Genomic DNA, 23187 nt, shown 5'->3' on the forward strand with positions numbered 1-23187 from the left:
TTCACTAGTAAACAAGACTACTCCCCTATTAAAAACAGTAGAACAAAGCAGCTGAAAACGGATTATAATCTTTGTTTAGTGCAACCTACATGCCTGCCTCTGCTACTCAGGTAAGATAGACCAATGGAGATAACAGGTAATATCCCTGTATTATTAACTGATTTCAGAATACTCAGAACTGAAGCAACCTCTGATGAACCTGGCTTTTTTTCATTACTTCTAAATAAATGACATTTGCGCTCAACTATTTTATTTACATACAGATTTTATGGAAGCTACAGCCCTAATAACTAGAAATAAAAGAACACATTCAATATTACCAATAAATGTTTCTCCCTTGCAACTAGAGAAAAAGGATCTATGGAAACAAAATGGCATGCTAAGAAAAATATCTCTTTTTCGAAAAGGGTACAAAGTTCAACTTGTCTGTAGCTGACTAATCTCTAACCCAAATCAACTTGAAATCGCACTCCATGAAACATAAAGTCTAGCTTTTAATTTTGTAATCTTTCTTGTTTTATCATCAGCACTGAAGGAATTTTCAACAGTTGTGTGCAGATGTGCAAGTCTAAATATCAGGTAGGACTGTAAACATACACAGTCATAAAGTAGACACTGAAAAGCTTAATAAACCCAACAGTATGATAATACTATACCAAAGGTGAGAACTACTGAAGAATTCCCCATTTACCTTGTTAAGAACTCCACGACAGCATCTCCCAGAAATTCTAAACGCTCATTGTGGTTAATCCTGAAAAAGACATTTTATGGTTTACTATCAGCTAGTAACACATGCTGGTTATTTTCACAATACAATTAAATTAGAAAAAATCAGAGTTGATTGCTAATTAGCCATGACAGTCATTCTGGCAGCCTCTCCCACCCTCTCTGGGTTACTGTCCTTTCCAAAAACAACTATATGAATCGTGAAACTCAGAACTGACATCACCATCTTTGAAATTTCCTTATGTTCCATTCTGAGCTATTGACAGAGCTTCACAAATGGAGAAAGAAACAGTACCACTGACTGGCCCTGAGGTCGGGTTTCTTTGTCCATCAGAGGGCACCAGGGGATTGAAACAAACACCCTGTCCTCAACCTTGTGGATGCAACTAGGCAGCTGTACCTAATTAACATCAACACCTGCAGGGTGGGATGACTGCAACAGATTGTTGGTGTGGCAGAGCTGTGAGGCAGTAAGTACTTTCAGTTTTCATAGCACCTTTAAATGCCTTGTTTCCTGTAAGCTCATAAGAAAAAATGGCTGTACAAGAAGATGCATCCAAAGATGCCATTAAAAGCTAGTAGCATCTTTTATTTCCTGTGTTCTCTTCTATCATTGCTCCTGATTTGCTTTTGTCTTGCATAAAGTTTCATTTCCTCCAAGCTCTTTGCCTGCTCATATAACAAAGAACTAACAGGACACAACAGCTGAAAAAGAATGCCAGTCTGTCTTCGAATATATACAAATTTCTGATCTATACATCAAAGCACGTAAGCAGCACTGTTTTTGACTTGATGCATGATTGTAACAGAATCAAGGCCATTGCCATAGGAATGTATTTATTTACTTTTTTTAATCCAGAAGATCCTTCTCAAGTGTTTGGCAGCTTTTATTGTAATTTGCACTCCCCCAACAATTTTACAGTTAGTGTAATTTCTGAAATAGCAGGCTTTTGTTATGGGCTGAAAGAATTCAAGTACCTCTGCTGGGTAAAACAATGTATGAGCAAATCTACAATTCCTCCATGTAACAACATAGCAGAAAACACAGGTCACTCAGAAGTGGGACTTTATATTTGTGTGTTATTTCACAAGAATTAATGCAATTTAGCCTTATCTCGTGTTATGTTAAAAGGGCTGAAATAAGCTTGAAAAGAAAAGGGCACGGTCTAGCTGAAACAGCATTTGAGGAACAATGCAACTACTATTTATGCAAAATTCAACTTCTCTTATTTCAGAGATGTCTCTAAAATTACGACTCTTAAAAGGTACAGCACTAGTTAACTAAAATACACTCAGCCATCTAGTTCATGCATTTAGGAGATTTCACATGCAACTGCTTCTTACGTTAGCCCTGTGGGTTTGGTTTATTCAGCTTTGCCTTAATATGGTGCCTGTGGCTATAAACAACATCTTAAATATTATTAATTTGCACAGAATTCTTAGTGGTCATTTAAGGATTATTGCATTACAACATTAATGATTTTTGCATCTGTCAAAATTAGACCAGTAAATCAGTGAAGCCCATGTTCAGCATCACGCTCGTGTTAACAAGGTTCCAGGCCAGGAAGGTACTACTCTGAGAAAACATGATGGAGAATCCAATTTATAGCAATGATAACAACAACAAATCTTATTTTTTATTCTGCAGAAAGCACCAAGGTAGCCTTTTAGTCCTCCTCATTTCAGGGATCAACAAAAATGATAACATTATCTGTTAAAACCTTCCTCAGGAGTTTTCTGTGGGCATGACCAAACATTTAGTATGTCACTGCTAATGGAGGTTCAGCACATCTTCATAATATAAAAGTCAATTCAAAATTACTTTTCATTTCTACTATTTGCCAAAGCTGTTGCTGACAGTAAGTTGGTTGTTTCTATTAAATATCTCTCTCTGCAACAGCTTTCCTACCTGCAAACAACTATTTTCATTACCTGGAAGGAGCTGGATCATCCTGTCCCAAACGGGACATAATATTTATCAGGGTGTTTATCCCTAGAAATATAAACAATGCACTATTAAATAAACAGACACTAATTCAATTTGAATACACATAGAAAATAATTACTCAAAATGTTATTTTGTAATTGCTGTACAAAAGATTATTCTGTTATTCATAGGGTTTATTACAGCAAATATAATCCTTATAGATGCTTTCTGTCTAAGTGACCACAGTCCCATTACAACACTATTGTGTTTTTGCATTTAGAGAGCCAGATAAAAATACCACCTTTGCATGAAAAAGACATTCCAAATATTAGATAAACAATAAACAATTTACTTCATTACAACTGAATATACTTCTAAGGGGTAAGGATTATTCTGCAGCAGACAGACCACATGTTCACATTAATAAGACATTTTTACAAAATATCCTCCAGTTTGCTCACCATGTTGACCAACAAATAAGGAAAACAACACTTGCCAAAAATCAAAGAAAATACATCGTCCCATTTATTATCATTGCTTTTTCTCAGCTCTTTATCTGCTGAATTATTTGCAGAATCCAGTCTTTTAGAAAGATCTCAATGATGTCTGTGTATAACCATTGAAATCCTTCACTGAAGGGATCTCTCAAAAGAACAATGGCCAACAAAATGATAATGGACAAAGGGTGTTCATACTGACGAAGTGTGAAGTAAATGAAAAATGTTAGTGGTGTAACAGCATACCTTTTTTTCTCATGTGTATATGGTGAACTTTTCTATCTCCATACTTTGGCTGTCGAATCCCACAGTTGGATAAGGAATTTCTGGCATGATCTGGATTCATTCCAAAATTTAAGTGATGGCTTGGATGAGTCATGGCAAGCTATAGTGTAACACATACAGGAAAAAAGTCTTAGATGTATTTTTGCAAATGGAAGAAAAACATTATCTAAGAATGACAGTTACTAATTGTTATTTTTCAGTTTGAAGAAAGGTTACAGAGTGATGTAGTCAATCAGTACCTCGGTTCCAGCAATTTAAATGTAGGATGTACTATTTCAGATCTCAGAAAGAAGCAACATTTCTACCCAATCATCACTTTAACTAATTAACTTTCAACATTTTTTTCCTTTAAAGAAAAATTAGTTGAGAAGAGAAAAAGCATGAACTGTCAATTTGCCCTAAGACTTTTGCTTACCAGCTTTGCTGACCTGATTTCAATATACTTGCTTATTTAAACATATATTCTCTCTAACACTGAAGTATAAATATTCATATCAAAAATACAAGCAATTAAAAGAGCTTCTCAGCCATCCACATTTGCATTATTTAAGTATCTATAATGCTTTCCTAGTTCAAAAAAATCAAACAACAAGTATATTACTCCTGGCACAGTTATTCACAGAAGAACTCTTTCCCTCATGGCTAACAGGGCTCACTATTCAGTTGGAAGTAAAGAGCAATGGCAGCATTCTGGTTTACATTTGTACCACCTGGCATTATCGAAAGCTTACTCTGCTGCTGACACCACCACTACAAAAACGGCAGCAGTAAACAGAACTTCAGCTTGCTCTCAGAACTCCATCCTGCAAACTCACACCTTTTCTCCTTCTTTACACATACACAGCTCAAAATGTTCTTCATGTACAAAAGTATGTGAACACAAAACTTGTATATAAAAAAGAGATACACTGGCAAATTCAAGCTGTAGAAAGTTACTTCTGACATACTTGCAGGACTGGTGCTGCAGACTATGAGCAAAGACATTTAGTAATTCATTCAAGCGTTCTCTGTTGTTTTCTAAATATAAGACTTGGAGAGTAAAATTAGATTTAATCAACAATAAGAACTTCCTCCAAGCCCTTTTAAATTCCTTATTAATATTAGTAAGTTTGCCGTAATTGCACATTCTCAAATTCTGTTCCATCTGAACTGGATGGCACATTACAGCTTCTCTGAATAGATAAATTAGTGTAATCTTTTTTTTTCCTGTCTGTACTTTAAAAAGAATATATACTATGATAAAGCAGGTAAAAATCAATGCAAAATTATACAACTAACATCGCCTATGCTTAAGTAGGTTACTGCTGTTATATATATATATTTCTTAAAGTTCTTTCTCTTCTGGAAAATGTTTGTGGTTTTCAATATATCTGTGCAGGGATCAAGTATTAAAAAGCACAAAACCAAACATGACTAATGCTTATACACTTGATTTTTATGCTTTCATCTCTTTTCAACTGGAATTTGCTTTTTGGTTTGTGTGTTTGGTTTCAACATTTTGAACATTTCCATCACTGCATTTTTATCTTTCACATTAAAACAAAGGCAGCCTGGCAACAACCAAACCCTAGAAGATGCTCAATGTTTGATGTAACTTTCAGTAGGAAAGGTCTGGAAAACAACTTCAAGAAAACAGAACAGCTACAAGAAAAAATATCTCTTTAAACCTCTGCTTAAATATACACAGAAACTGCCATGTTTGAAGTTGGTTCAGTCAGTGCAGAGAGATGATGCTTATTTCAGGAGAAATCCCAAAGAGAAGTCCCCATTTGTCTTCACTAACTTCAGAAAAAGTCTAAGAGGAAAGGAGCAACCATGACAAGCATCAGTCTGAGAGGTGATCGATTCCAAACATGCACTAACACAAAAGACTGGTTATGTGACATGGACGCATTTAAAACAAGAAAGAAACTCTCCTCTCCGGTTCCTACTCCTGCTTGTTAATGCAAAAACTTCTTCATGTACTTGCAGAAATCAAGTGCTGAACAGAAATTCGCAAATTTCTATTCACTAGCTATGAATGAAAAACAAAAAGGTAACATTTTAATTATTCTTTCTTTCAAGAACAGACTATAAAAAGAAGTAGCAGGGCATATACACTCATCTGCAGAATAACACTGTATTTTCCATCAATATCTAAAAAAATAACTTAGATGGAAATAATGCATACTTGACAGTCTTTTCAGTAAGCATCTTTTTGTCTTTCTACACATTACAAGCAAGTCCAGAATTACCACGGTAGCAAAGGTAGGTGTATATCTACATGCCCAACAGACATTTCTATCTAGAAGTCTCTTGGGAAAACTGAAACTTTTGAAAGATCCGCAGTGGAAATAATCAGGCACATGCATGCTGTGGCAATGCAGCACATTTCTCAAGTTTGTACAGCAGGCAGGGTTAAGGATAAACTCAGGAATATTATTAAGACAAACCACCAAGCAGTTGTTTGGTTTTTTTTAATATCTTACCTGCAGCAAACACCTATCTCGAAAAGTGTAGCCTATCAATTTGTCCAAATGCATCAGACACTGATGGTAGCGGACATGGTGAGTGAGGACAGGAAGCATCATTGCATGCTAAAAAACAGTTGGAATAAGGAAAAACATTGAAGTCCAGTGTACAGGGTATTCAGTTGACTAAGTTATAAAGACAAACACTTTCCATTTGTCACAACACAGAGTTTTAGTGTTTTGGTTTAAATGAGGAAAAAAAAAATAATTATGGTTTCCCATCCTTCATTATCAGAGCACTTATGTAATTGTACTGGTTCATCTGCACAGCTTTAACCACTTCTTAACCCCTTTTAAACAACTTTAATCAACTTTTACCAAACAACATTTGGCTACTCACAGCCACTCCATTTTCAAGCACAGTTATTAGTACTTTGCTTCTCTTCCTTTTGAGGAAGAATTAAGGGATTTTTGAAATGCTGTAGTCAGGTATTTTTTGGCCCTAAGTGCTAAAGAAATATCAGAAAGGCTGCTGGTTGATCATCTAGGAAACAGACAATATTTTTCTGTTGGGGAAAACGTCAATAAAATTGAAAAAAACCCAACAACTCTACCTTGTAACAACAGGAGTCTCCCTCTTTAAGTATTTAAAAGCAGAAATTCTATGCTAATATTGACTTTGGATGCATCTGGGTTGAAATAAGCAAGTAGTACAGTTTATCGGTACAGTAGTACAGCAAGTATGATATCAACATCACAAATCTTCCATAAGAATGAAAAGAGATAGAGGAGAAATGCAGGATTTAAAGACTTTTGTGCATGTGACTTTTTGTGACACTTTAATTTCTTCTAATCATTCCTATTAGTGACATGACATGAATATATTCAAAAGAATGGTGTGTTTTAAGGGCATCAAAATATGATGGCTATCACAATTAATTTCAGAAAAAGGGTTGTGTATGATTACAGGAAATGAGTATATAGCATGGAGAGAACCAAGGAAAACAAGCACATAAAAGTAGATGATGTATAATTTACAGAATAAACGACATTACAGATTCTGCAGGTCACTAAAGACAGAATAGCAGAAGATACAGACTGTTGAGTGTTACAAGATCAAGAAATTAAGACTAACCAATGGCACTACTTTCTGTTTAAGTAAAAGACTGTGAAATTCTTGAGAACTGAATGCAGAGCTGAAAGGTAATCACAGAATCATTTAGAGTGAAAAAGACCTTTAAGATCATCAAGTTCAACTGCTAAACTAACACTGCCAACTACACCAAATGTCCCAAATGTCTTTATAAATACCTCCAGGGATGGTAACTCTGCCACTACCTGGGGCAGCCTCTTCCAGTGCTCGATAATGCCTTCAGTGGAGAAATTTTCCCTAATACCCAATTTTAAGCTCCCTGGGTACTATTGAGACTATTTCCTCGTGTCCTGTCACTTATTACCTGGGAGAAAAGGCTGACCTCCACCTCTCTACAGCCTCCTTTCAGGTAATGGTAGAGGGCAATAAGATCCTCCTTGAGCCTCCTTTTCTCCAGGCTAAACAACCCCAGCTCCCTCAGCTGCTCCAGACCCCTCACCAGCTCCATTGCTTTTCTCTGGGCTTACTCCAGCATCTGTCTTATAGTGAGGGTCCCAAATCTGAAACCAAGATTCGAGGTGCGGTTTCACCAGTGCCGAGTACAGGGAGACAATCACTGTCCTGGTCCTGTTGGCCATATTATTATTGATACAATCCAGGATGCCATTGGCTTCTTGGCCACCTGAGCACACTGTTGGCTCCTGTTCAGCCAGCTGTCAACCAGCACCTCCTAGTCTGTTTCTGTTCGATGGAAATAACCAGATAAAAGCAAGAAAAAGACTCCCTGGATTCCTGAAAGGCAGAAAAATGCAAAACCACTCCAAGCAAACTAAGAAAGTGTAAATGAAGTTTTATTTTGTTACCACATCACTAATTTAGAGTTTTCTCAGGGTAATTTATAAGAACATTCCCTGTTATTGCTATATAAACTGTAAAGGTGTGCTTTATATGTGTTCCTTCAGAGAAGGAGTTAATGGAAAACCCCAAAATAACTCAACCCAAAACTGTTTCACAGGACAGTTCTGCCTCCCTGCCTGTATGCTCCACTGTACTAGACAGAAAGAGTCGCTCAACAAAGCTCAACAAAGGTTTAACATTCTTTGTAGCAATACATGTGGTCCTACCTTTGAGGACTGAAATACAAAGTTTTAGACTTTTATCAGCTCTAGTGCAGTGAACAAAGAATTGACAGATCCCTGGGAGCACACAGAAGGACTTTAATTTGACTCTTGCAATCATATTGACAAAGTGCTACTTTGATGGCACTAACTACTTGACTGATTGAATTAATATCTGTCATCTTGGATTATAACTATTTGACGTTTCTGATGTTTTATGTATTTATGTCTTTAGAAGAAAATAAAATATATCTTTTAAAAATTTTATCAGGCTAAAGATTGGCTAGTGATTAAAAAGAGTCTTCTGAAACCATATAGCCACAGGAGTTATTCCATAACCTTGGTACTTGCACCTGGCTATAAACATACAGGTTATTGCTTTTCTGTTTTTAAATAGATACAATTTTAAATATTCTGGGTGTCTTTTTCTTGCTGTAGCTGACATGGTAAGGCAGAGACTCTCTCAAGTGCCCTCAGCTAGTGCTACCATCCCCCAGGATGGCAGATGCTCCTGATCTGAAGCTACTAAGAGGAAGCAGGTGATCTTAAATATTTTTAAATGTATGATGTTCCTGCTGAACACTTAACACTGCTATTGAGGGCATACCAGCAGCAATACAAGCAACAGTTGGGTGGAGTGGGGAGACGGAGATATCTTCTCAGCATGGTCCCATCTTATCAGACTTTATAATAAGTGCTGCCCAGCTTAGTGGCCAAATACTGCACTTGATCTACTGGGTAACTTCAAGTGAGCCTGTCAGAACACAGCCATTTTAAATTTTTTTGAACATTCCACTCACCATTTTTCCTCCCCTTTCAAGCGGTTCATTTCTGAGACTGCAAAGACCAGTGTCATTACTGCGATGTGGAACTTAGAGTAAGTATAATCTATCAAGAGTGACTTAGAAGACTTTCAATCTTCTAAACTCTAATGCTTTTAAAAGCAGTAATTTTAAATTGCTGTACTTTAGCTCTGCCCCCAGAGTTGATTTATGCGTATTTAGTTTTAGTCTTCTTTAATCTGGGAAAAAGCATGTAGCAACAGCAGCAATCTTTCATTTCACAGACATACAGTTGCCTACTCTTGGCCTCTCAAAGAAATCAAATCAAAGGACCTTCATACCAGAACTGGCTGATTTAGATGTTATGGCTGCAGATGGGCAGAAAAACTGTGAAACAGCTTTACTTTCATCATTCTTTGGTGTTTTGCTGTCCTTCAACAACAAACGAAAAGGAATATCCAAGACATTAAGAGATGAATCACAAGATATTCCGAGTAACACAGACTTGTTACAAAGCTAAATTGGAAATTTACACTGTTTACTTAAGCTGTAAAAATAGATACAGTTCACAACAAAAAATCAGAAAAGGGCTGTAATTTTCCTCAGCTAAGTGAGAAGATACTGTCCCACTATCCTCTTTCTTCCACTTCAGAAGCACTAGTAGAAGCACAAGAAACGTTTCAGGTAGAAAAAAAGCAATTTAAGTTATTAGCATTTCTTTCCCTCTAGAATTTCCCCTTTGGTCTTATCAGACTTACAACAGGATTTCTACCTACACCTTTGCCTAGCAACCCTCCAAGTTTATACTTCACACTGTTAAGTTAATATTAAGTTGCGTACATTTAATTCTTGAATAACATCTCCAGAAAAACAGCTAAAAAAATAATGCAAGTATACATCTAGAATAATTATTTGGCTGTTACAACTACTTGAACTTTACTATTACAATATTGTATAAAAATTGCATAATTTTTCCTTTTCACAAAGCTGGTGGCTGTCAACTGCTTCAGAATAGGATCTGACAGATATTCTACTCCTTGGAGATCTTTCCTTGGAGATGTCATGAATATGAAATATAGTATCTGAAAGATATCTTTCTACTGATGCTTACCTGTTTTAATCCAAAAGTTAGTTATGGTGGGTTTTTGGTTTTTTAACTTTCTTTTAAGTAAATGATATTTCTTCATGCTTCCGTGTAAAACTTGGTTTTTTTAAACTATCTAAATAGAAAAATACAATAAAATTAAAATATCTAAAACCAACCTAGTTGGTGGATTAAGAATACCTTAGAGGTCCACAGTAGACTCAACATCCAGCCTCAAGCTGGACATTCCTAACCCCTCTCCCCTGTGTTAATCAACCGATGGCAAGCAAATAAAAATTTTAAAATATCTTTTTTTGTGTGTATGAAGGGAGTGGACAGGACACTAGAATAGTTCCCTAAATCAACAGATCTTACTGAGGTGATTCATTACTTACTGATTCATTTCCATTTGGTTCTTCAGTCTAGAACTGCAGCAAAACTTTGCAAGAGGTAAATGGCAGCTATCAAGAAAGAAAACAAACCAGACATCTCTGCAGTTTAGTCACCTGGCAGACGTCAGAGCGTATCCCAGTTTTCCAGAATCCCTGGCTGCTCAACTCGACGGTCACTTCACGTCTCATTGTGTTCTTCTGACGAATTTTTTGTAGTGCTTCCTAAACAGGGAGAGAACAGAACTCCTATGAAGAACTTTCTACAACAAAGCAGTATCAATGTGCACACGAGTGCGCTCACAACACCCATTTAAGGTTCACTTCTAGTGTGCAGTTTCTAAGGCTCATACAAATCTGTTAAATGCTAATCACAGACTGTGGCAGAGGTGTTAGAATACAGTGTAAACAGAGGATTTTGGTAGACTAAGAACAGAACAGAGTTACTATATTTTTTACTGCAAATTACAGAACAAATCAGTCCAACTCATACATCCAATATGATAAATAAGAAAGTTCAAGTGCTTATAATGAAAGCACCTTATTTATCCCATGTACAAAACAACCTCTTCATTCAAGTCCATCACCATGAGTACTCTTGGCTTGAAGCATTCAGTAGGAGTAAAACACACTAAACAAAAGAAAGGCCTTGGTTTCGTGATCTTGACTACTTTGCAATAGTTTCTGTTGAACAATGTTAGTACACCCAGTCTGGAAAAGGGGTCAGCATTCACTGGTCTTGGAGATGATGATGATGAAATCTACCAATATTATTTCAATTAAAATATGTAAAAAATATCTGTTTTGCCTTGACCACTGGTGTTTGCTGTTGTGCAAACAGTTTATTTGTCTCTAGAAACTACGAAAGGGTCAGTATCATTAAAAATTTTGACAGAATCATTAAAAGAAAATCTTTTCAGTAACAATGGAACGAAAGAAAACCAGATAAAACAAATCATCCCTGGATCAAGATCTCCTGGTTCCAATGCTATAAAGCCCTGGGGTTGGAAGCTCTCCACACAGCATGAACTAACAGTAAAGACTCCCTCAGTGCTCTTCCTTCTTCAGAACATAAAACTCTTCAAAGCTGCAACCTATCCCGTCTCTCCTTCTCCTTTTCACTACAGGGCACTTGCTTAAAGCTGTCTCTCCCCAGCTTCCACATTGAAGCCTGTGAGCATATCTGGGCAGGAACAGGCTCTGTTTTCTGTTCTGCAGAGACTCCCAGAGTAGTTCCAAGAGGTGCATCTGTCCAGACACAGATTCATCAAACCTCAGACACCTCAGTGCAGAGGCGTCTAGGGTAGGAGGCTAGTTAGCCTTGGCTCCTTTTATATTCAATGAAGGGGGATAAATGGCTTCAAAATGCATTTCTCCCTCCACTGACTTCAAAGTGAGCCTTCAGGTCCCAATTTATGCACCTGCTGTAAATGCTCAAAGTTAGGTTAGAGGAACAAAGCCCCCAGGCATGACCTTGTCACAAATAATACCATTGCACAACCTCAGAGTAATGGATGACTGACGGTAAAGGGAATAGAGATGCTTACAGCACTGCACCCCCTTGTTATGTCATTGAGTTTTTCCTGAGATAGGTGCTACAGTATTTGCTACACCTAACTGTATTTCAGTTTGACTGGCTAATAATATATGATTCATAATCTTTAAAAGCCCATGTACCAGTTAGGTACAGTCCTACAGCTCCTTGTGAGTTACTGACACTTCCACTGGAAAATACATGTTATCCTCACATAAAGCTTCTGCTTCAGCCCTGTATGCCTCTCTGATGGCAAACTACTGGAAAAACTTGTTATCATAGATAATACAGTCTAGAAATAAAAATCAGCAGTAAGTCCTAAATACAAAAAGAACATTTTATTTTCTGAAGCAAAATATGATCACTCCCTTAAAAACAATCCAATAGAATTTTACAAATGACTCATCCATTACCCCCTAATGAAAAGATGCCCACACAACAATGCTCTTCCCTTCTACTTGCTCCGAGTAGTTGTGGCAAACAAAATCATCTCCTGTAGGGATGAAATTTTTTTCCCCTTACAACTGTAGCACAGTTAAGACACAATGTTATGGGTTTTTTCTTATTTACGAGTAAGGAGGCCAAGGGCTTATTTAACATCAGCAAGAATGAAATGTTAACTAAGATTCTTGTTCATGCAACAGCATATTACACTTTGCAGCAATAATAGAAATCAGGTGCAATGTCAAAAGTATCAAACAGTTGCAGCCAAAGGTACACAATAAACTGGGGAAGTCTCAAGAATTAGACTCCCTGATTCTCATGGATCCTTCCCCACTCAGGGTAGTCTATTATTTTAAGAATAATTAGTTTTTCTAATCAATAAATAGAAATACTACACCATTTAATTAAATACCATCCAGTTAACCCAAGAAGTTAATTTCTCTTCTATGTACGCTTTACTCTCTACAGAGTGCCTGATCGACAGGCACCAAAGCTTCAGTTCAAGATTTTAAAAAAAATAGATACCTAAGAGCTGTTTTAGTCTATATTTGGGGGTCTTTGTTTTTCTGATTTTAATTCCCAATTAGTTGAGCATTTGCATTTTGGAAATGCTTACTGCTCATCACTTTTGTGGGGGAAAAAAAAAGAGAAAAATACACAGCAATCACACAATTTCAAGTCAAACATCTTAAGCAATGTCACTAAGATTACCTAATAAATTATGGTTTAAAACCAAACACAAGGATGGCAGTTCTTATCTCAGAAGAGAAATGTCTAAAATTATGAGCCAGTTAAAAGTACATTGTGAAATAAAAAGTCCTTCTCTATGCTAATTCTTGAAATCATTAATGGCAACAGCTATAAAAACATTATGGTTCCATAATGATTATTTCTATCATTGGGTAAAAAACTTGCAGTAGTTTGACAGCTGAAAAAAGGAAAAAAAACCCATCTAATAACAAGTATAGATAAAAATAAAATCTCTGTTAACAGCCTGAAAAGAAAATCTTTTGTGAAAGATTTCTATTGTTTCCATAAACAGGGCAGTCACATGGCTTTATTCCATCCCGAATTACAGTGCTCAATTATCAATTCTAGGAAGGCCCAGCATACCTCTCTTTGTGATAATTTCTGTTTATCAGCCTGTTTGACTTTGGGACTATTAGCCAGTAGGTGACGCAGCTTCACATAACTTTTCCACAGCTTTTGGTATCTGAACGACAAAATCAGAAAACAAATATTTTGGTCAATACAACGAAAGTCTCTCACTGTTTGTCATTATGAACACACCAGCTGCTAATAATGCACACAATGTACACAGACTGCCTACAAGCATCTTTTTGCTCCAGAATGAAAATAATCCCAAAGCATTTTCTAAGAGAGGTGACAGTGACCCTGCAGTTGCTCCAGCAGGGTGAACAAAGTAGTGTGTAGTGTGAGGTAAAGAACAGCAAAGCTCAAGGCAGATCCCAGGTCTCCCAGATACCTGCCAATCCTCTCCAAAGGGCCACCTCCACATGCTGAAAAGACTTGCTCGCAATATAACAAATCAATTCAAGCAGGTGAAAACTCCCTCTTCTCCACATGGTTTGCCTATCCCTCACTGAAAAGCAGTAGTAACCTTTCCCAGGAAGTGTCTGTCCTTATATTTCCTCAAAAATGAGGAAGAGGTCTACAAGTCATGCACAACATTAAGTCATTCTGTGAACAGCGAAATGAAAGTTTCGTTCCCTATGGGTTTATGCTGAATGGAAACAGCAATTCAAGTTTTCCCTGTGGTTAGCACATACTTAAGGTTTCTGGTTTCCTCCAACCATCTAGCATTTTCTTATTTTGGGGGTGTCCAATTTCACGAGTCTCAATAATAGAACTTTTTTCTCGGTGAGAGTCTTTCAGCAATCTAGCACAAGCTTACACGAAACTTACTCCATTTGTAGACAACATCCCACATCCCACCATTATATTTAGCTGCAATTGACCAACAGGTACAAAAGTTACAATGGGAGGAGCAACCAAGAGAATCATGGCAAGGACCTTGTGTCCCGAGGAAACAATGCTATCTTCAAAATATCACATCTGTAGAGTTTTTTCGAGAGAACCCATATAATCAGACTTTGAATAGGAAGCAGGGAATTAGAGGACAGAGGGAAGTTTACCCAAGTTATTTATCTTTTTTCTTATATTTGCAATTTAAAAGTAGATCCTCCTCAGCACCAACTTGGAACAGTGGTTTTATTAGGAATTTTTAACATTAGTGGCTTAGCAACAAACGAAGCAGCAGCTCTTTTACTATTTCACAGTCTTCCCAGGATCCCACATTCACAGGTAGATAAACAGATCTTTTCCTATTGGCATTTTTTCCATAGCTATTTCTCTGCAGCATGCTTGAATGTATACTTTCTGCCTCTAGAGATGCTGGTATTTTTTCAGACTATGAACACATCTGAAATGGTCAATCCACAGATTTTTCTCATGCTCCGTTCTCTGCACTTTTGCAATTTGCAGAATAGCACATCTATTTCTGACAAATCACCATCCAAAGAAGAAAAGTGAGGACATGAACAATCAACCAAAAAGAAAAAAACAAATGCCACAAAGAGGTTTCAACCCTAAAACAAGAACCTGAAACCATGATCTACAATACACATTTTTCTGTTAGTATTGATAAGGGTGAAACAAGCTTTGTCATTGCAATTAAGTTTGAGAATTAATAAGCATATTACCATTACCAAAAAATTGCATATTAGAAAAACATAAAAGACACATTAGAGGAAAATCTCCTCTGTGTATTACCAATTTCACACTTACACCAGAGTTAAAGCTGAGACTTATGATGGCACCTGAGTTCTTTCACAAAAACTGCTTTGTTACTTTAACAAAAAGAAGCATACCTACATTCTGTAAGCAGCTTTGAGGTGGAAAAAAACCCAACAAACCAAAAACAAACCCACAAGGAAATTTTAAAGAAAGTTAAGATAAAAAAGTGTGGGAAGAATGATGTTTGCATCTTTATACTGATTTCAATGGAAAGTACTAGAACTTCACAAATATTAATATATTCAACATCAAAGTAGAGGTCATTCTTATATGTTTGAGTCTAATTATTTCCTTTTGAGGGACAAGAAAACTAAAAGATGAAGAGAAATAAAAGTCATCCTCAAGGCAAAAAAAGAAAAGTGTTCTTATCTGGATAACAACTCTTTATTCCCACTTCCTACCATGTTAAATCTAAAATTCTCAGCAAGTAGTTGTAAAACAATATGACTGTCATATATGCATATGAGTGTTTGGACCTCAAAACTGCAGTTGAAATACAACATCCTTAAAAGACATCAGAGGAAAATACACAAGGAAAAAGACAACCTTAACTATACATACACCAGAGACAGACTCTATACTGTCAGTGTGCAGAAAACAGATATCCCAAAGATTGGAAGAGTTCCCTGAAATTGTCAGAGCTAAAAAAAAGAATTGGGAACAAAATCCAGTGGTCACTTGTACATCCCTTTATGAATCCACAGTGAAACAGTATTTCTTGCTCCACCTGAAGTCCTGATTCCCTCTCTGCTCCTTCTCAACATTCCTCCCAAAATCTATCAGGATACAGAAGGTACAGAGAAAAGTAGCATAGATGCAACAGCTTCCAGGCTAGGAAACACTATGTAGACTTGATCTTTCAAGGTACAGAAAGAGACGATTAAGTAGGATATGGTAGTATGCAAGAAACATAAATGTCATGAAGAAAGCAAACAGAAAATGGTTATATTCTTCCTTATTAGATGTGAGACTCAAAGTGCATCTAATTAAACAATTAAGTAGCAGCTCTGAAACAAAAGTCAGTCCTTTTTCATATGACGTACAATAGTACTGGGGAAGTGATTACCCAGACTCTTCTCCCTGTCAGTAGCATAAAATGATTCAAATAGTGATTTGAGAAATTTAAAGAGGAAAGAACTCAGGGCTGTTAAACAAAATGACATAAATATATCTTCTAGCTGAGAAGTCTGTATGCTACAGACATTAGAAAGCTTGGGTAAGTATTTCTCCCTCTGTGCTTTCCTGTTTTGCTGTTCTCTCTCTTAAACCCTGCCACTGGCCTCTCAGAGGAGGAGCTTGAGGAACTTTTCATCTGACACAGAAGAGCTGTTCTCAGGTTAAGAAATTTCATACTGCACATGCATGCATAATTCAGCATATTCTGAACTATGCCAGAAAAAAGTTATAGCTTATATTCTCTAATTTACAAGAGTTTGTGTCCAATGTCATAAGCACTAAGCTTTATATCAGGCTCAATTAAGCACATAAACAAGCCCTATTTAAGCCAGAAATAACAACAGTAGTGAGTTCCTGAACAAAAGATGGAAGGAAAAGCATCTTACTGAGGATCTCCAGCATAACTGAGTTGAGCAGGTCGTATCCCAAAGTGCACAATAATAGGGAAAGTAATTACATCAGGATTGAACTGTTCACGGTCCAGTTGATCAATACGAACTGAGCTGGGTTTCTAGGAGAAAAACACAAAATACAACTAATTGACAACAGCTTCATGGAAAATTTTTTGCCTCTAGCCCACACTACCCAGGAACCATGACGCAGCAATATTCCAAGCTTAATAAGATGTAAATGAACTAACAATTAATACTGTAATAAACATTTGGCAACTACAATGACTGAAATAAAGCTACTTGACTAACACTTAAAGAGAAAATAAAAGCGCATTTTAATTTTACAAGTCTGGAAATTTGCAGTTTGACTATTTCCAAGAACGTAAAACAACTTTCTCTGGTCAAGCATCACACCAGAAATAAAAATCAGGATTAGCATTCTGGCATCCAACCTCCCATGTGCCTGAGCAGTTTGCTAAGATCAGGTTACCTCTCTAATTTTAGTTCTGTTCCTCCTTTCCCAAAGCAAATGAAGGCACTATCAAGGTCCATTCAATCACACTGACTAAACAGCATCAAAAAAAAATTGTGTCATGCTACTCTTAGAAAAGGCTCCTGGGTTGATATGTACAATGAGGAAGACAGTCTTGTATAATGGGGAGACTTTTGCCCCTTTTACAGAACAAAACAGAAGTTCTTTTTATTGTTAAAATGGACAGTGTAAAAGGAGGCAACTTATGCTTCAGCTCTCTAAACGCAGAAAATAAGTAATTGCGCATCGCTGTAGCAGACATGCTGCTTACAGAGCTCTTGATCTAACATGTTTAAAAACTCATCTGAAGGTGCAGTTTGTCTCCAAATAAACACCATCTCCATTACCTGTCAAGCTGCTTTGTTATGTGCCTGCTTACTCCCCTCTTTGCAATCAGCTGGATGAGGCCAGTATATTTTGCTTGTCTTAGGTTTCAGAAAGAGGGCATTACTTCTAGTTACCTGCATCTCAAAACTTCTCATTTAGCACTGTGAATTGCTCAAAGATGAGTTTCAGTGTTAGAGAAACAGCTCCCACCATTCTCTTCACAAAACAATAAAAACTGTGTCAAGAACAAAGCTTTCACCCTTCAAAGCACCTTGGTAGAACTGTTCACAGGAATAATTTTCTGCATGGATAAGCAAATCCAATTCTATATATAAAGGTCAGCCTCATCAGGTGGCCATAATTCTAATATATTCTAGAAAAACAAAAACTTACTTAAAAATTTGCCTTTCAAATATAGAAATATTTTCCAAGGGAAAAATACTTCTCAGCTTCCCTTTGGATAAGATGACTGAACATAAAGTTACATCTCCCCAGCCAAAAATTAGGTTGAAAAAAATTTAGTTAAAATTTAACTACCTTAGTTAAAGCTGTCAGGTTTACCAAAAAAAAAAAAAGAAAAGAAAAGAAAAATAAATAAGAGAAAAGGTTTTCCTCACAGTACTTCTTAGAAAAAGGGATTAGAACAAAAATACCTAAAGAAAAACATGGGAAGGATTTGTAGCAGACAGAATGTTGTTCCTTGAACCAGAGCTGAAATTTATATGCCTTTGTGGGGTTTGCAGAATGCCCATTTGAAAAGTTCATGTCTTCTCATAAGTTGTTTGTTGGTTCTCCCCACTCTTAACATTAAAAATGAGAATTTCTGCCATCCCTGCCCTCCTTAAAAAAGCAGCCTTGATACACCATTCCTCTGATAGCCAAAATATGATTAACAAAATATGAAACAATAATTATACTCAATACGCCAATTATAATCAATGCCTTCTTAAAAATTACAGACAATATTTTTCTATTCAAATGTTTCCCATTTTAGGCACTTCAATAGAAGTAATGTGATCCTCAAAAATGGGAAAAAGAGAGCCTTCGGTATGCCTATAGCAGGGTCTGTATTAAACATATGATCTCAGGACCACTCAAAACCAGACTCCTGTTTATTTGTAGGACACTGCCTTCAGTTTCACCTCCCAGTTACACAGCTGTTCACAGGTGGCTGATAACAACCAGGACAAAAGAAGTTCTCCAAGACCTAATCACAATTGCTCCCTCACTGAGAGGGGGGTAGCTGGGCTATGCCTTTTCATTTCATGATGAACACCAGCCTCCTCTCTGGTGCCATTTCTGAACGTTAAATGAACAAACAGCAATGTACAGAAACACAGAGTATAAACAGGCGCATCAGCACACAGGATGGAAGCAAATTAGATTATACTCTTTCAGAGTTTTATCCCTGTATTCTTTTAGAAGTGCTGTGATAGATCATCTAATAATGACAACCTTGCCTTTAAAATCACATCAAACCCAAAGAAATTCTAACAGAATAGAGGCCTGTTATCTTTGTTTCCTACTCCAAATCTCATCAACCAATCTAATGCTGACATTAGAACACATAATGAGATAGTATGCAGATGTATTACAGAAGTATCTTAAAATACACATATATATGTACTAGTGAGAATATCAGCAATACTTTAGGAGGAGTGAAGTATTAAAAGATGACTAAAATTTGTGAACTTTTAAATCTATTCCAACACAAAGTTTCATCGAACTAATGAAACATCATGAATAAATTACATAGTTTTAAATAATGCTGAACTATTGTTCGTTGTTTAAGTGGGATTTATCTGCCTATTGAAGTTTTTTTTCCCCTCCTCCATCATGCATATATATACACCTAGCATTTAAAAAAATTAAAATACATATGTATATAAAACCTAGATTTGATCACAAGAGGCATTATTATTTCTGAAGAGATGTTGTGGAAGAAAAGAGCAAAATAAAATTTAGTGGGTTTACTTTGTTGTGTCAAGTGGATAAAATTGAATTGAAGAGCTGTCATTTTCTAAAACAGTTTCACATTGTCTTTCCAACAGACCTGTTTTATCTTCTAATGTTGTAAAATGCACAGATAATACTTTCACACTGTTTTTCCCTTGCTCAATACAATAGTACAGCAATGTACAAAAAAAATCCACAAACTAAGACGAAAATCATCGCAATCTTGAAAGAAAAAACATGTTCTAATGATGCCATTATAACATGACATTTCAAAGTGCTACATACTTCTTTTATGCTTACATATTTTGATGTCCACATGCATCTCTAAACACATTGCCTCATAGAATGCAAAGTTTGCCAGTAAAAAAATCACACAAAATCTCAATATTAACAATCCCACTCACAAAGAGCACTGACTTGTGTATAATACAGACATTTACAGTTCAGTGACACAAGGAACAAGCATATATGCATTCCTTCATGCTAAACAAAAAAGCAAGTTGTCAGATAGCTGAAATCAGCATATCTTCAGCAAAATCACTGAAGTTATGTCAGTGTATACCATTCAGACGTTGACAATTTCTGGACTAGCATGTATCTTGTACCGCAGAAACACAGACAAGTTAAGGCTGTTAAGGTTGTCTAACAATTTCTATTATGGCATCCTGGTTTAGCACTCATTTGAAGCAGATGAGGTAGATTTTTCCACAGTAAGAGTTCACACGTATTTTTGTATTTCATGTTCCCAGAAACAGTCCTATTTTCTTTTTTAGAAACTTCTAGAGAGTTTTAGCCAGAACAAAAGCACTCAGAGTGAAATCAAGGGAAAAATTATCCTGCCCAAGTTACTTATTATTACCTTACTGAGTAATTTACTAAATGTAATGCTGCCATACTTAAAAATATGAGCTGGAAAAGAATATTTAGTAGGTTGCCTTTGCTGCAATGTGGGGACAGGTTTTTTGGTTGACAAACAAAATCTCTCCTTAGGCATGATATCAAGACACACTTTTTCTTCAGAAACTAAGAAGTTGAACTACGAGTAAAGGAGGAAAATGAAGTCAGAAAAAGAAAGATATTACAAATGAGAATGCTGCATATTAGGTCCAAAACACATCTCCACTACCAAGACACCACTCTGCGATACCGACCAAACCACGCAAATAGAACCCTGCAGCCCATGGGTCCTGAATGCACGACGTTCATCTATTCTTGTGACCCACATTCCTTAACGGTGAAAGTCAGAAAAACGGGTTGAATTCACATTAACGCCAGATTTGAAAGGAGTTGTATTCAGAGAACACATGCTTTAAAATACTAATTGTTCCAAAAATAACAAGGCCATAGGGGTTTCAAACTATGCACTGAAAATTAATACATGTATTAATTAATGTACACAAAATTCCTCAGTGTGAGTGAGAGCAACACAGAAACAATGTTGAAAAAACTACGTAGGCAGAAAAACACTTCTTCCATATTCAGGGCATTATTTGAACAGCACATATTAAATAGAGCTGTCAATAGGGGGTCAAAACAGAAAGAGAAAAGTAAATAGTAAATAGTTATTATTTCTGTGGTCCTGTGTCAGGGAAAAGAGAACGAAATCACGAACATAAAGACTGCCTGAGAAAATAGGAAAGTTTTACACACATAAAATATTGCCATTCCTTTTAACATGCACATTGAAAAAGCACCCCTCTGGAAATCCACCCTTCAGTAAAGCAGCAAAGGGTATAAGTCTTCTCAGGGTTGGAACAAGTCAATAAGCTATTCCTATAGCAATCTGCAACTGCCACTGGTCATCTTTTCCCTTTTCAATTTAGCCTGTAACAAACTGTCTGAAACAAGACATGTACATGTCATTGGATTGCTCATAAATGGCAATTATCCACTTTACCATGCCAGGGCTGGTAACAATCATCCCTTTGCATTCTTCTGCATATTTCTGCCATTCCAGTTCTTCCCACTGAAGCATGTTGGCAATCTCCTCTTCAGGCACCAGAGCTTTACTGCATCGTAACAAGTACAGAAGAATCTGATGCATTGACAGTACTTCTTTTCCTCCATCTTAAAACCATAAATAAATAAAATACATTTCAGAGATCCACTCTAAAAGCATGACCATAAGACACAATATGCAGAACACAAATTATTTGTATGAGCAAAATAAAATGCAAAATGCTTAAGCGATCTGACAAATATGATGGCAAATGTTTTATTGATGAATACCGCACATGCATAAACACTTGGCTAAACTAAAGCAGTAACAGTAATGGTAGCCAGAGTAACAGTTTTATTGTACTGTAAAGCTAAAGTTTCTAACTTGCCTAACAAAACTTTAAAGTGAGTAGGCAGAACAATCAGTTACGTTGTCCAGTTATATCTTCCTTTTCACGATTTTATCATTCTTTTTACAACAGTAGTTAAAAAGCCCTTAGGCGTTATGCAGCTTTTTTTAAGACACTCAAAATTTTACGGGATACTTCTGGATGAATGTAGAAAGCTATCCCTGCACTTTAAAATCATCTGTACTGCTTACATGCTGTAACTGCAGTAATGAAGGCTAAAGAGCCTCATGCTGTCTCCTGTCACTAAATGAATCAAGGGTATGTGAAAATTACTTCTAAGACTTCAGGAAAAATGCACAGTAAAGGTTGCTTGTAACAAAAGAAGACAGTATAATCTGACTGGCTTCAGGTTGCCAGCTACAGATGTGAATATGCAAACAGGAAAGACAAGTGATGGTTCTGACAGATCACCACCACTCAGAAGACACGACTATTCAACTTCAGTATGTCCACTAACACGAGTAAAAAGATACTACATGTTACTAAAATGCTTTAATCTTGACATACATCTCTCCAATTCCCTCCTTCAATAACAGGGTATTAATCTGTAGGTATGGAGGAATCTTCAAGTTTCATCCCCACAGAGCATGAACGCTGATTTAGTTCCTCAGGAAGTAGAAACACTCTGGTCCTGCCATTGAGTATATTCTTTCTATCACTACACTCACAAAAAAGTAATGCTGAAGCCTTAGAGCAATATGGGGGATGATGCCACAGTACAAGGAATATGATGCCAGGCACACTGGAAAATCCTTGCAGAACTGCTGCATAACAGCAGTGCTGTGTAAGATGACGTCCTCTACAAGACACGCGAAGGAACAAGCACTTCTCTTACTTCAGCTGGGACTACAGCACTATCATAGAGAAAAGATGAAAGGGAATGGTGTAACCTGGCCTCTTAGAACAGTCAACTCACTTAAACTCCAAGAGGGAATCTTAAATGGGGAAAATATACCACAAGTCTCACTGGAAATAGAAAATACTTCTAAATAGCTACAGGGACAGATTTTTAAATGTGCAAAATTTTCCTTCAAATTAAAGGGGGACTCCATTTACTAGACTTGTTTTTCTTTGTCAACAAACTAGATTATACTGTTATGCAAGAGGTAGCCCACATCCAACAATCATTAAAATAAAAGTGTATCCTTACCCTCTGAAGACGTGTACAGAAAGGTACGGGTTGCTATAGATCGTCAAAGCTGGAGACCCTTTCTGGGTCAGAGCATGCAGTACTTGTGTTTTTTCAGTCTTTAACTCTCCGACTATATTTATCAACATAAAAACCTATGACAATGAATACAATACAGCAA

General features: G+C 36.6%; 1 protein-coding gene across 1 annotated transcript in view; it reads right to left on the reverse strand.

Moving 5' to 3' along the window:
- Positions 1-23187, reverse strand: part of DROSHA (drosha ribonuclease III) — a 68896-nt gene that overhangs the window by 26081 nt on the left and 19628 nt on the right. Inside the window, exons 13-20 of the mRNA XM_018076879.2 lie at positions 21427-21596; positions 16709-16833; positions 13443-13542; positions 10469-10576; positions 5904-6011; positions 3397-3535; positions 2659-2719; positions 692-751 (exon numbers count right to left, since the gene is read on the reverse strand). Of these exons, the coding sequence (XP_017932368.1) occupies positions 692-751; positions 2659-2719; positions 3397-3535; positions 5904-6011; positions 10469-10576; positions 13443-13542; positions 16709-16833; positions 21427-21596 (871 nt within the window). The remainder of the gene's footprint in view (positions 1-691; positions 752-2658; positions 2720-3396; positions 3536-5903; positions 6012-10468; positions 10577-13442; positions 13543-16708; positions 16834-21426; positions 21597-23187) is intronic.

This window comes from Manacus vitellinus, unplaced genomic scaffold (assembly GCF_001715985.3).
Source record: "Manacus vitellinus isolate BGI_N305 unplaced genomic scaffold, ASM171598v3 scaffold_33_pilon, whole genome shotgun sequence".
In the NCBI taxonomy this organism is placed as follows: domain Eukaryota; kingdom Metazoa; phylum Chordata; class Aves; order Passeriformes; family Pipridae; genus Manacus; species Manacus vitellinus.